Source organism: Gymnodraco acuticeps, unplaced genomic scaffold, assembly GCF_902827175.1.
Source record: "Gymnodraco acuticeps unplaced genomic scaffold, fGymAcu1.1, whole genome shotgun sequence".
NCBI lineage: Eukaryota > Metazoa > Chordata > Actinopteri > Perciformes > Bathydraconidae > Gymnodraco > Gymnodraco acuticeps.
Window position 1 is genome coordinate 1,345,478 of NW_022990037.1, and position 13,477 is coordinate 1,358,954.

Genomic DNA, 13,477 nt, shown 5'->3' on the forward strand with positions numbered 1-13,477 from the left:
ATCTGATCGTGGCTACTGGGGCAAAGGACCATTTGGATTATCCTCTACCGTGTGGACATGGACTGCAGGCTGTCACGCTACTCCAGGGCCGGACTGGGACAATAAGTCAGGCCGGGAATTATACACCCAGCCAGGCCACTAATGGCGCGTTTCCACTGCAGCGGGGTAGCCCCGTTTAAGCGTCCCTAAGCGTCCTCGCTCTGGCCTCGGGCTGCCTCGCTGGCCGGCCCAGGCCGTGGCGCATTTCCATTACAGTTTAGGACATGGGCTAGCAACGCAGTGTAGGCGGGGCGATCAGCTTTGTTTTTGTTCACATTTCTCGTTGTTCCGTCGAGCTCCCGCTGGATTTTATCATCCCCAATGAGATGAAGGAACGTCGTCACCTCCTCGGTCGACCACGGTGTGCTTTTCTTAGAAGTAGCCATTTTTGTAGCTCCTCCGTTTACAAAATGCTGTGTATAAAAATGCTGCAAGCTTGCTTCTAGATATATATGCGACGCTAGGGATGAACTCGCGAGCAATCTTGTGACGATTCTCTCTGACCAATCAGCAGTCGAGAGTGTTGACGTCACTAGTTCAGCCCTGGCCCTGGTCTGAGGGAACCACGATTTTATGAGGCCGGAAAAAGAGGGAAAAAGTACCCGCTGGCCGGTACTAGGCTATATGGAAACGCCACCAAAAACCGGCCTGGCCGCTTGAGGACGGTTAAGGACGCTTAAACGGGGCTACCCGCTGCAGTGGAAACGCGCCATAACAGTTTTCTTTTGTGCCATTTTCCTGGATTTATTTGTCAATATATACAGCGTTGCTGTGCAAATCTATTTAGGAACCTATCCATGTGAACATATTTTAAGTGGAGGTGGACCTGAAATCCTATAGGGGGGTCCGGGGGCATGCTCCCCCGCTAAGATTTTTATTTTTTTTAAATGTTGGACTTAAATGCATCAATCTGGTGCATTTTGAGGGGAAAATAAAGAGACTACACCCATATGAAACAGAACTGTATACATTTAAATAATCATTAAATCATAAAAACATGGCCGTAACCAATAACATCCCATATCCAATATGAAAAAACATTGAAACTTGTTTATTTATTTATTTTTGGTTCATTTATAGTTGTGAGTGTGTCTGTGCTCCTGAACCAGCCTCTCCTGTCTCCCTCCTCTCCCCCCTGCTCCTCTTTGAGGCAGCAGCAAAGACTAGTTTTAGCTCTCAACAAGTTTTTATAGTTTATCTTACCTTTTTTCTAGTTAACTTTTTTTTAAATTATTATTCATGCATATTTTACTAATCACTCCCCCCTTCAAATGGAAATATGTGTTTACATAAATGGTGACCAAACCGTTTGAGACCCACAGAGAACTTAGACTAAGTTAACTATCTAAACACTCAGAGAGACCTTTACCTCACCTGAGCTGTATCAGTCTCTCAGTCTGACTGGAGAGGACTCTCCCCCCACCTTGTTGACAGCTCATTATATCCGTTAGCGCAGCTAGCTAGCACCAGATGGTAACAACAACACTACACGTAACCGGTGCGCGCGCTTTCTTTCTCGCTCGCTCGCGCCACACACACACACCCTCCCGAGCTTGAATGACACACAGAGACCAATCAAGGGCATTAGTATGATCTGCATGAAAGTGGCCATGTCGGCAGGCCACATCATGTACAGCCAGTCACCAGGGTTGCCAACTCTCACGCATCTGGCGTGTGACACACGCTTTCACTCTCAATCTCACGCTCTCACGCTGCCCAAACTATTCTCACGCCAAAAACAAGAATACCGAAGACTAGAAATGGTTTTGAAAACTGTTGTCACGTAGTGATCGTCTTCTCAATAGAACATCTTTGATAATGTCTTCTGGCCAATCAGAATCAAGATAACGGCATGGTGTTGTTGCAGGAAGTCCCGACGGAGAATACTTTTGCTGTAGTAGGCCTACATCTCTATATACATCGATACAACATTACGTGTTGATAGAAATCAACACGTAATGAAATAAGACCCCACGGTTTGATGATTGATAGGTGTGTGGGCTGTCTTTCATTTTGACACACAGAACAATGGGGGCTATCCACCCTTATCCACAATGTAAAGTAATTCACACAGCCTCTTCCCTCTTCTCTCTGTGAGGAGCAGCAGGTTCAGCTTTCGGAACAAAGTAACACAAAACTAAAATGGCATTCATTTTTTGTCGTGTAGTCCATCCATCCATCCATCCATCTTCTCCCGCTTATCCGTGGTCGGGTCGCGGGGGTAGCAGTTCCAGCAGAGAGCCCCAAACTTTCTTTTCCCTGGCGACATCAACCAGCTCTGACTGGGGGATCCCAAGGCGCTCCCAGGCCAGCGAAGAGATATAATCCCTCCACCTGGTCCTAGGTCTACCCCTTGGTCTCTTCCCAGCTGGACGTGCCTGGAACACCTCCCTAGGGAGGCGCCCAGGTGGCATCCTAACTAGGTGCCCGAACCACCTCAACTGGCTCCTTTCGACGCGAAGGAGGAGCGGCTCAACTCCGAGTCCCTCCCTGATGACCGAACTTCTCACCTTATCCCTAAGGGAGACACCAGCCACCCTGCGGAGAAAACCCATCTCGGCCGCTTGTATCCGCGATCTCGTTCTTTCGGTCATGACCCATCCTTCATGACCATAGGTGAGGGTAGGAATGAAAATGGCCCGGAAGACCGAGAGCTTTGCCTTCTGGCTCAGCTCCCTTTTCGTCACAACGGTGCGGTAAAGCGACTGCAGTACCGCTCCCGCTGCTCCGATTCTCCGGCCCATCTCACGCTCCATTGTTCCCTCACTCGAGAACAAGACCCCGAGATACTTGAACTCCTTCACTTGGGGTAAGGACTCATTCCCTACTTGGAGTGGACAGTCCATCGGTGTCGTGTAGTAATAGATTTATTTATTTTTCTTCTCAAGAGAGTACCAGAATGTGTATTTTATGTTAGTATTTCAAAAGATCTCCTGGGGGAGAATCCCCCCAGACCCCCCTGCAGGGGTTGGGTTTTCAGCATGTCAACTCTTTCACCTGTGGGGAAATTGCAGGATTGGCTCCAGGTCGCCCTTTTTATTTACTACAAGACAAATGTGCCTTTTTATTTCATACAGTTCAATTTGGATTGAGACAGGGAAATAATCTAAACCTCACGTGTGGCGTTTCACTGTCAAGGGGAGCGTGTATGTAATTACATTGCAAAAACTGACTTGAGCCCCACCACTGTATGGGTTAGCCCCAGGGGCGGCGCCAGGGGGGAGTTAGGGGGTGCTGAAGCACCCCCCAGGGTTGCCAAAGCACCCCAAAGAAATGTGTTTTTTTTTTTCCGAACATAATAATAATAATTTTTATTAAATTAAATTAGAAATATTATTGATTACTTCAATGCAAATGTGAAACAAACACATTTTTGACCAAAAACATAAAGCCAACACAGGTGATATGATTAGGCCAATGGCCAGCACCGATTCGATTTTTGACCTACCCATAGGCTAAATGACTTTGTGACACTTGAGTGACTTCCTGTTAGCTAGAGCGCCAACTTATTTGCTAACAGCAAAGTGAAAAATTGATCGTTTTTTAGTCCTTAAACGTCCACGTGTGGACACTCAATCAAAACCACCTGAAAGCGAGAGGAATTCTGCACATAATAGCATAGCCTCGTGAGTACAAGTAGCTTACTTCTGGGTCTCTGTGTTTCATTCAAGCTCTGCTCTGTGTGTGTGTGGCACGAGCCATTTTGTGTGCGTGCGCGAGCGAAAGAGAGAGCTCACGCACCGGTGGGTAGGCCTATCTACTGGAGATCGTTGTGGTTAGCATCTGGTGCTAGCTAGCCAAGCTAACGGATATAAGGAGCTTTTTTAACAACAAGGTGGAGGGAGAACTCTCTCCTGTCAGACTGAGAGTCTCAGATAACTTCAGCTCAGGTGAAGTAAAGGGCTCTCAGTGTTTAGATAGTTGTCTAGTTATCTCAGTGGGTCTCAAACGGTTTGTTTTAAAAGGGGAGTTGTAAAATATCTATAAAGAAATAGAAAATCTGTTTACAGTTCTGTTTCATCTGGGTGTTGAGAGATGTATCCATAGATCTCTTCACGTTGCTCTCAAAGTGCACCAGATTGATGCTTTTAACTTCAATATGTAAAAAAACCTTCCCGGGGAAGCATGCCCCCGGACCCCATTAGAGGAGGTGAGGTCCCTCTTAGAGGACGTGAGGTCCACTCACCACTTGTAAAAATAGCACTTTAGCCCTGCTTACACCTACAGTATATGCCGTGAGCTGATTATCGAGCCTTCATTGTAACAGTTGAGGGTGCACTGTGTGTGTGTGTGGGGAGTGTTGCAGTAGAAAATTCAACTGTAGCGCTGGTAAAGTTTGAGCACCCTCTATGAAACGTAAAGCTACCCCACAGCACCCCCTTAATCTCTGGCGCCGCCACTGGTTAGCCCTACCATAGATTACCCAACACAAATACTCTCTCGCAACTGCCGACCCGTATTGCGCATGCGCAGATCAAAGATCCAGTAGAAATGAAAAAAAGTAAAAGTCTGCTGCTTATTGTTCTACTAGGCCAAATTAGAGTCAAAGAGTATATGTATATGTGTTATGTGTTAGTATATGTATGTGTGTTAATTAATATGTTTGGCAGTTTGGAGTAAGTCTGTAGATTTCTTTGTGTGTGTGTGTTTCATGTATAGGCCTCTCACGATAATTAATTTTGTTGGATACATTTTCCCGGAAATTATTGCGATAACCGATAATATTGTCGGCACCGTTGTATGACCATTTTAGACCACTGACATAATGATAATATATAATAATAATTCAAGTACATCCTTTCAAACTGCTAGTCACATCCTCATGTAAATGGCAATTTATCGAGTTCATTTTTATTTATCGTACGATAAGTCAATTAATTGCTTATCGCGACAGGCCTATGCACACAATAAAACAGTGGAAACAAACATGTGTTTGACTTTCATTAGTGAATTAAACTGTGTGTCCTTTATAGTCTGTGTCCAATTTTGTGTATTTGTAAATATTGTATATATATCCTATATATATGCTATGGTCCCGCTGCTGACACGATAGCAGTCATTTCGTGCGCATATGTGTAATTAAACCCATGATATCAAAATCTCACTCCAGCCAGGTACCCAAAGTTGTCAACCCTGAGCTAACGTAAGCCTACTACTGGTGCACCCCCTCTAACCTTAGTCATTTTGTTCTGGAACCGGGCCAGCAAAGCACACTGTGTTTGTTAGTGAATCATACGGCACTTGTAAAACTTGTTTATCTTGTTTGTGGAGTTATGACATTAGCTCCAGAGTTATGGTCGGGGGGACTTGGCACATATTGAATGCTGTTTTTGTCATGATTGAGGCGAGGCGAGGCAAACTTTGCAACACAAGGCAATTCAAAGTGCTTTACGAAAATGAAAAACATTAAGAGCATAAAACACATTAGAAACATTAAAAGATAAAACATGAATAACGCATGTGAATAGTTCAATTAAAAGCAGCGGCAAAAATAAAAGTCTTCAGTCTGGATTCAAAAGTAGTAAGAGTTTGTTTGTTTGTTTGTAGCCTTTATTTAACCAGGTAAAATCCCATTGAGATCAACGATCTTTTTCAAGGTAGACCTGCAGCACATTGGTTACACAGAAAAACAACAGAAAACAAAAAGGACATCATACAACATAATTACAGGGGAACAAGAGCTGCAGTGGATCTGCAGGTTTCTGGTAGTTACATTCCAGATATTTGGCAATATCCCTAACCCAATTCTCACATTCCTCTACCCCTAGTCTTCCCGTGAAAGTATAGTTATTTTGACACTTTTCTAACCTTTTCATATTCCTTTCATCTTTCTCTTTCATCCATTTTGCATCTCCAGACAACAGATTTTCCCCTGTGTTACTGTTACCCGAATACATCTTTGACCTTTAAACCACTTTTCTTTTCAATTCCCAGAATTAGGATTATTAAACCTGTTTTAAGACTTCCCTCATGATCAACATCCCAGTGTATAAGAGTCAGATATTCATAATAATCATACTAAAATGTGTAACAGCTCAACATATGGCTCTTGAGGAATGATAATAGGCTACAGTTTTGATCCAAGTGCAGAGGGTTCTTGCCTTCCTACAATGTTGACCTCGACAAAGAGGCCAGCCACACAAATCGGTTCTGGCCCAGGAAAAGTAAACTACTATGTAATCCACTAATACTTCCTTCCGAAAAGAGGCTGTATGTTAATGTTTGACTATGCAACTTGGCCTTGATAAATAAAGATGGAAGGACAACAAATTAAAGCTAACTTAATACAGGGGTCAGAGAGGGCTGGCCAGGAGGCTGAGAGGAAACCCTCGTCCCCTGCAGAGGGACCGACAGGATAACAGAGAGCCCTGCTGGAGCCAGATGAAGGAGGATAAAGGTCCCTGGTTTGGATTTATGTGACAGGTGTCATGACAGTGTTTGATGAAGAAGATGGAAACAAAAGGAGTATGATAAAAAAGAAAACAGGAGCTCTTTGGAGTAGCGAGTGTTTGTAGTTAAATAGGATTTAAATTATGTTTTCTGTGTCACTGTTCACTGCTAACGGCTTTAAATAGCACAATGAGTTGTAATTTGAAGCAGTGGTGCTTTGAGCTACATGAGCTTTGATCTTATGCCAACGTCAGCATGTTAAAATGTTAGGAATTAAATGCTAACATGCTAATGTTCAGAAGGTATATTGTTTACCATGCTAGTTTTGTTAAGCGTGTTAGCATGCTAATATTTGCTGAAGAGCAATAATCTGTTTAGTGGTTCTTGGGTGCCCTGCTCCCTGTTGTGACAATGCCTGGGGTAGTAGAGATATATATATATTGGTCATTAAACATGAAGTAGCTAGATAGCAGTCATGCTAAAACGAACTTTTATAATGTTGTGAACATTAGCTACTATAGCTTTTTCAGAAATCAAATGGATCATCTGTAAAGATAAGTGTGCTTCTTTTAAGATTTTACACTGTAACATCTGAACCATAAATGCCTATCAAGGACTGGTGTTAGAAATTAGCATTATCTTTACAACTTACACGTGTCGCCTTATAGTGTATCAGACACTGCTGTAGCCAACTTTGCCCTTACAATTAAACAGACATATTATTATCCCGTGATAGTCTATTGATGGTTGATGGTCAATTGATATGAAAATATTGTTATATTACGCTATAGGTCATTATTATTATAGAGTTTGTTTCTCTATGTGTGTGTATCTATGAGTATTGAAAAACACAATATGTCAGCAGCTTTCATGTAGGCTACAGAGTTCTTTTTTTATCAACTAGTACATTTTTCAAAAAATGACAAGAGCATGATGTGTACAAATGCTATGCCGGAAAAACAATTAAAGTTACATTTCATCAAGCTTTTATATGGTGCAGGAGTTTGTGAAATCATTTTTCTTCATTACACGTACTGTATATGCTCATACATATATAGAAATCAAGAAGCTATGAGCATGTCAGCTGTTTAATTAGCATAAGTAGCAACATAATGTGAATTTGTGTTGTTGCTCATATGTGTTTGGAAATAATTTGAAAGTGTTTAAGTAGGAATAGTCAAGTTCTCTCATTCCATACATTCATCAGAACAAAGATTTAACTATAAAATATGTTTCCAGCTAAATAAAGAACAGCACTTCAGCAAGCAAAAGTGCAAATGTGCAGATTTGTGATGTTAAAATGTTGCACCGCAGAACAGACGAATTACATTCTGAAATAAACCATAATTTTCATACATAGGTTTGGCCAAGTTGTTGGTTAAATGGTAGCATCTCCTCAGGCAAGCTCTACTTCTCAGTGATCAGTGTGAGTAGCAGATGTATCAACTCGACCCCAGATTGCTGCGATGGAGGTGATTCCTCCATGGGTAGTGCCACTGATGAGGACCAGCTCGGCACCCTTGTGGCTGGGATACATGTTGAAGGAAGTGCCTGAGGGCTGGCCTGCTTCAAAATGGCGGCCCTTGCTAGTTACGAACACCACTGACTGCACGTAGTGACTGTACATCCCAGAAATCTGAATGATGGCTTCACCGCCAGACAATTCCCTCTCCTGTAGCTGGCCGGATGTCGTACCCGAAACTGAAGACCAGGTGAAGCCGTAGCGGAACTGGAAGCTGATGAATGAAGTGTAACAATGCTCAGTTTAAAGTCCTGCATTCAAAGTACGAAAGCATCGACATCAAAACATACTTAAAGTAGCACAGATAAAAAAACTCATTATGCAGCATGTTCCATTTCAGAATCATACAAATATAATATAAAATAAACATTGATCGTATTTTAGTTATTGATGCATTACTTCAATATGGCACTTGGCAAAAGTGTGACTTATTTGAATTACTTTACATTCTACTGAGTTGCCTAACCTTTAATAAAATTGTTTTATTTTTTGTAACATTGAACTAAATCTGCAATGGTTGCTAGTTATTGATGCAGTACAATATATGCAACATAAATGGGAAAATACTACATTTTTAAATTACAAAAGTACAAGTACCTTATGTTATCAGGTTTGATCTGGTACTAAATTAAACAGGAACAAATTCATAAGTGAACTTCAAATGTTTAGTGGTCATATTATTGCAATAAATACCTGCAACCAGTGGATCAAAACTATAACATCTGATGGTGTCTTTTACCCAGTGTTACATTATTTTTAATTTAAAAAATGCTCTTCAGTCCTACCAAAATAATGATCTATAACATTTACCCTCGTATGTAGGACGACTCCCACACTCGTACAGCTGTGATTCTTCCCTCCCCAATTATACTGAACGGAGAGCCACTCCCTGACCCCGCAGGAGGGGAGTAGGAATAGCTCTGAGTCTCAGCTGCAACAAGGAGACAGACAAACATATTATGAACATGAATTATCCTTATAAATTTGATTCATGAAGGATAATGTACTCATGGAAACTTACGGTCAGCTATAGCAGAGGCTGCAATAACAGCGAAGATAGCAAGAAAAAGCATTCTGAAAAGAAAGAGAAGAGTTATTTACCCTGCATCTCGTTGTTAATAATAATTATTGACTATAGACGGAGTCTCACCTGTCTGATTTGTTGTTTCTTCTATTATCAAAAGATACCTGTAGTGGATAATACAGAAATATAAATACATCTGTTCAGTCATTCTTGTTTACTTACATAATACATTTGGTTAGTGATGAGTGGAATTCAAAAAATGATACTTGCCGTTCAAGTGTGCATTACAGCAAATGAAGCCTCAGCATGTGTGCAGCTACACTCAGGGCCGCCCCTCCCTACAGGCCAATCACGCAGGCTGCATGGGGCCCCGCCTTGCGCAGGGGGCCCCGCCCAGAGGGCCTCAGCTGCTGTGCGCAGTTCTCCGCGCACCCCCGGCTGACACGCGAGAGTGAGGTGACAAGGGGATATGGGCATAGATATGTCTCATAATTATTTGTGTGAACATAAAAATAATTTGTGTGTAAATATGTGATTTGTAAATGTAAAACAACATCCACAAATGCATTTAAAAGATTTGCAAACTCACAAATACATTTGCAAGTGTAAAACGGATCTGCAAATACGCTAAATATGTTCACAAATAAAAAAAAGATCTGTGAATATCTCTTTAACATTTACACCTTTCGATCAGGCATTTGTGAATCCATTTTGTATTTGTGGACCAAAAATGCGCTTGCGGTTCTCAAATCTCTGTTCACGGATCTCAAATCTCTGTTCGCGGATCGTCTTTTTACACACACGGAATTTTGAGACATATTTTCCGCCGGTCTCGGCTAAAATCTACTCGTGTCACTCGGTTATTTTCGGAAACCACGTGATGGCCCGCTGTTGACGACATTTCCGCATGATTTCAAAGTAAGAGCATGATGGTTTGTTTAATGCTCTGTTTTTGTATTATAATGAACAGCGGAACGTTAGATGCATTCTTCATCACCATCATCATCATGTTATAGTGATACAGTTAGTTTGTGTTATTGGTTCAATATAGCATATATCGAGCACTTTCGTTGATGTTGAAGTGCAGGCTATACGCCACTTTCGGGTCCCGGGGGAGCAGCTGGCAGCGAAGCAGCCCAGATAAAACTCTTTCTTCATTGTTTGTTGTGTATTCAGTCAAGCGGGTCGAAGTTACAAAGCACTTCACATCTTATTAATCGGCCTAATTGTACCTTACCAGTGCAGTAATAAAGTAATCTGTAGAAAAGCACCGTATTTAGGTCAGGGTAATGGTGATAAAGAATGCATCTAACGTTCCGCTGTTCATTATAATACAAAAACAGAGCATTAAACAAACCATCATGCTCTTACTTTGAAATCATGCAGAAATGTCGTCAACAGCAGGCCATCACGTGGTTTCCGAAAATAACCGAGTGACACGAGTAGATTTTAGCCGAGACCGGCGGAAAATATGTCTCAAAATTCCGTGTGTGTAAAAAGACGATCCGCGAACAGAGATTTGAGATCCGTGAACAGAGATTTGAGATCCGCAAGCGCATTTTTGGTCCACAAATACAAAATGGATTCACAAATGCCTGATCGAAAGGTGTAAATGTTAAAGAGATATTCACAGATCTTTTTTTTATTTGTGAACATATTTAGCGTATTTGCAGATCCGTTTTACACTTGCAAATGTATTTGCAAATCTTTTAAATGCATTTGTGGATGTTGTTTTACATTTACAAATCACATATTTACACACAAATTATTTTTATGTTCACACAAATAATTATGAGACATATCTATGCCCATAAGGGGAGCACGTCTGTAACCCGACACCGTTGCAATGAATCGACATCTGACCAATCACGGCTTTGATACGGCCACTAGTGCAGGTGGAGAGATGTCGGTGAAAAGACAGTTTCAGTCCGGCGCAAGCTAGAGGGGAAAAAAACAAAACTTGAAGAAACTAGAGGAATTTTAGCGACGAAATTTTTTTTGGTGGATAAGCATGAATCGTTCTTTTTTATGAACTAAAGATTGTGTAGTTTCACTTCTGTGGAGCGGGATTTCTTTTCTAAAGGACTTTTTCGAGGTTCACCTTGCGGCCTAAATGGAGATGCAGTTATTTCCAGCATTCTTTATTTACCATTCATTCAAGTATGTGATGCCTTTTATCTGCTAATGTACAGGAGGAAGAGTGATAAACTGTCTGTCTAGTTGGCTTACATAACAGTTAAAGTTTACAGCCTAAAAACATGGAGCATTTTTTTTTTGGAATTCAAAAAATGATACTTGCCGTTCAAGTGTGCATTACAGCAAATGAAGCCTCAGCATGTGTGCAGCTACTCTCCTAATATCTACATTTGGAGTGGATACGATCATTTATAGTGCAACTGCATTCAGAAACAAATCCTGAACAGTTTATTGGTCCTTGCCGAGTTATGACGTATCAGACAGGGAGGGAGGTGCGTGGGTATTTTTGTTGGCGGTTCGTCAAGTAATTCCTTCCAGTCAACATCTTCATAATCTAGGTGTAAATATGATATGTGCCAACATAGCCGCGGGAAGTCATTTTGCTCAGGGGGTGCTGCCAAAAGTGAGGAGGGAGAGGCTTAAAAAAAAAAAAGGCCCAGCCGGGCCCAGCTGTCAGCGATACGAGCCGCATACATTGTTTGTTAAAGGCGAGACACGGCAGGCAAAAACATCGTTTTTCATGCACTGGTCAATTTTGAGATGTTGTACTATTTTGATTCCATAACATGTTTTCTTTCAGGCTTTTGGAAGTAAAACGTACAAAATACACATTTAAGTGTTCATTTTACTATAGTTGGTCTATTTGCGTCTGTATATTTCTCCTAAATTCACCAAAAGTTAGCATTCTAACGTAACATAAAGTACCGCGACCGCTGTTTGCACCATGTCATCGTTGGAAAGCTGAGTCTCTCCTGCACAATCTCATCAGATCCAAATATGGTCATTTCCTTTGTATCAGCAACCAATCGTGAAAGTACAAAAGGGTCTTAAACCAAGAAACGAAATCTCATTGGCTGGTGTCAACTTCTGACAACGTGATTCGTTCAGATGCATCACGTGATGTGCTAAAACACTTCCTGGTTAGCTTTCCGCTAGAAATGTAAATCTCAAAATGGCAAAGGAACGGCGAAAAAAACGTTCACAGAGAAGACAACAACAATTGTCACTTGCACGAAGCAAGGTTATACAAAACACAAATGACCCCGAACATGAAATACCTTCACGGAGTGCTTCGATAAGCAAGCTGTCATCCAAAGAACAGGAGGGTTTAGCTAGCGCCTCACTGCAATCTTTAAAGGTCCTTTTCTCAAAATGAGTTTTTTCTCCTACTCTGAGTTCGAAATGTCCACTTCAGTTGCACGTACATACACCAAACCTTCCAGTTATATTCCTATCAATATTATGAAGGCTTTTACAGAAGGGTTTGTTCATAGATCATTCATAGCCTGAATTATATAAGATGTTATACCTAGAAACATGGCGAAAATTGATATTTTAGGGCTGTTGACAGTATTTTCTGATTTATGGAGTGATAAAAAGAGATATCCAAAATCCCTTCTGTGAAAACCTTAGATGCTAATATGACTACAAAATGAAACGATAATTTTGAACCTGGCTTTATCCAAAGTTCAGATTTCGGTTCCTCAAATGTGTTAAAATATGCGCAAATTTAATGAGATAATGACTCATTTGCATATTCAGAAAACTTGTAATATAAGAAACAATTGCCTTATTGTAGGTAATTAACTGGAGAAATTACCCTATTCACCTGGGGTGTCTCGCCTTAACTTTAATAAACCATTATAGACCTTAGCAACAGCTGCACATGCCCACATGCTAACTATGAGTCTTACAAACCTACATAACATTACAAATAGTCAGAAAATATTATTTACAATATTAATAAAACTATGAATTCAATTTTAACTGATTGACAAGGCAAAACACTGCACAGCGGCAGCAGCATTAAAGGAAAAATATCGTCTTACCTTGTGTTGGGGCTTCACAAAACTCCAAATGTAGCCTGGGGTGGCACTAATGAAGACCCTCATTAGAGCAGATACATCCACATTGTCCAAAATGTTACTATGGACATGCATTAAAGTCAGATGTGTCAGTCTCTTCTGTGTCATATTACTCTAGTTGTAGAGGTGGTGGGCTGAGGAGTAGCTGGTGGTCCACTCTTTTTATTGGGTTGTTTGTTGGAGAAAAAAATCCAAAATCCTTTTTTGCGCCATTCTATAAAGTTGTCACTCTGCAGTGTGTGTGTCGCGTCAATTACGTCACTCTCCCACGACCTATGACCTAGATGACTCGGATTTTATTTATTTGGAAAATAAATTCAAGCCACCTGATATATACAAATATATACTATGACTATTATATGCTACTGTATACAGCTAATTTTATTTTAAGTAAAATCATAACTATTTTATGTAGTTTAATCATTTTTATTTAGGTGGTCA

The 13,477-nt window shown here is 41.0% G+C and overlaps 1 protein-coding gene across 2 annotated transcripts; it reads right to left on the reverse strand.

The window, feature by feature from the left end:
• Positions 1-5,571: 5,571 nt before the first annotated feature.
• LOC117545393 (zymogen granule membrane protein 16-like) lies at positions 5,572-13,054 on the reverse strand. 2 transcript variants are annotated; one of them, XM_034215147.1, is made up of 5 exons: positions 13,001-13,054; positions 9,102-9,139; positions 8,973-9,025; positions 8,762-8,882; positions 5,572-8,165 (listed from the first exon to the last, which is right to left on the reverse strand). In XM_034215147.1, the coding sequence occupies exons 3-5, from the start codon at positions 9,022-9,024 to the stop codon at positions 7,844-7,846; spliced, it is 495 nt and encodes a 164-aa protein (XP_034071038.1). In that variant the 5' UTR covers position 9,025; positions 9,102-9,139; positions 13,001-13,054; the 3' UTR covers positions 5,572-7,843. The 2 variants fall into 2 exon arrangements, with proteins under 2 accessions (XP_034071038.1, XP_034071037.1); XM_034215146.1 differs by lacking the exon at positions 13,001-13,054 and adding an exon at positions 9,246-9,417.
• Between the last annotated feature and the right edge of the window lie 423 nt (positions 13,055-13,477).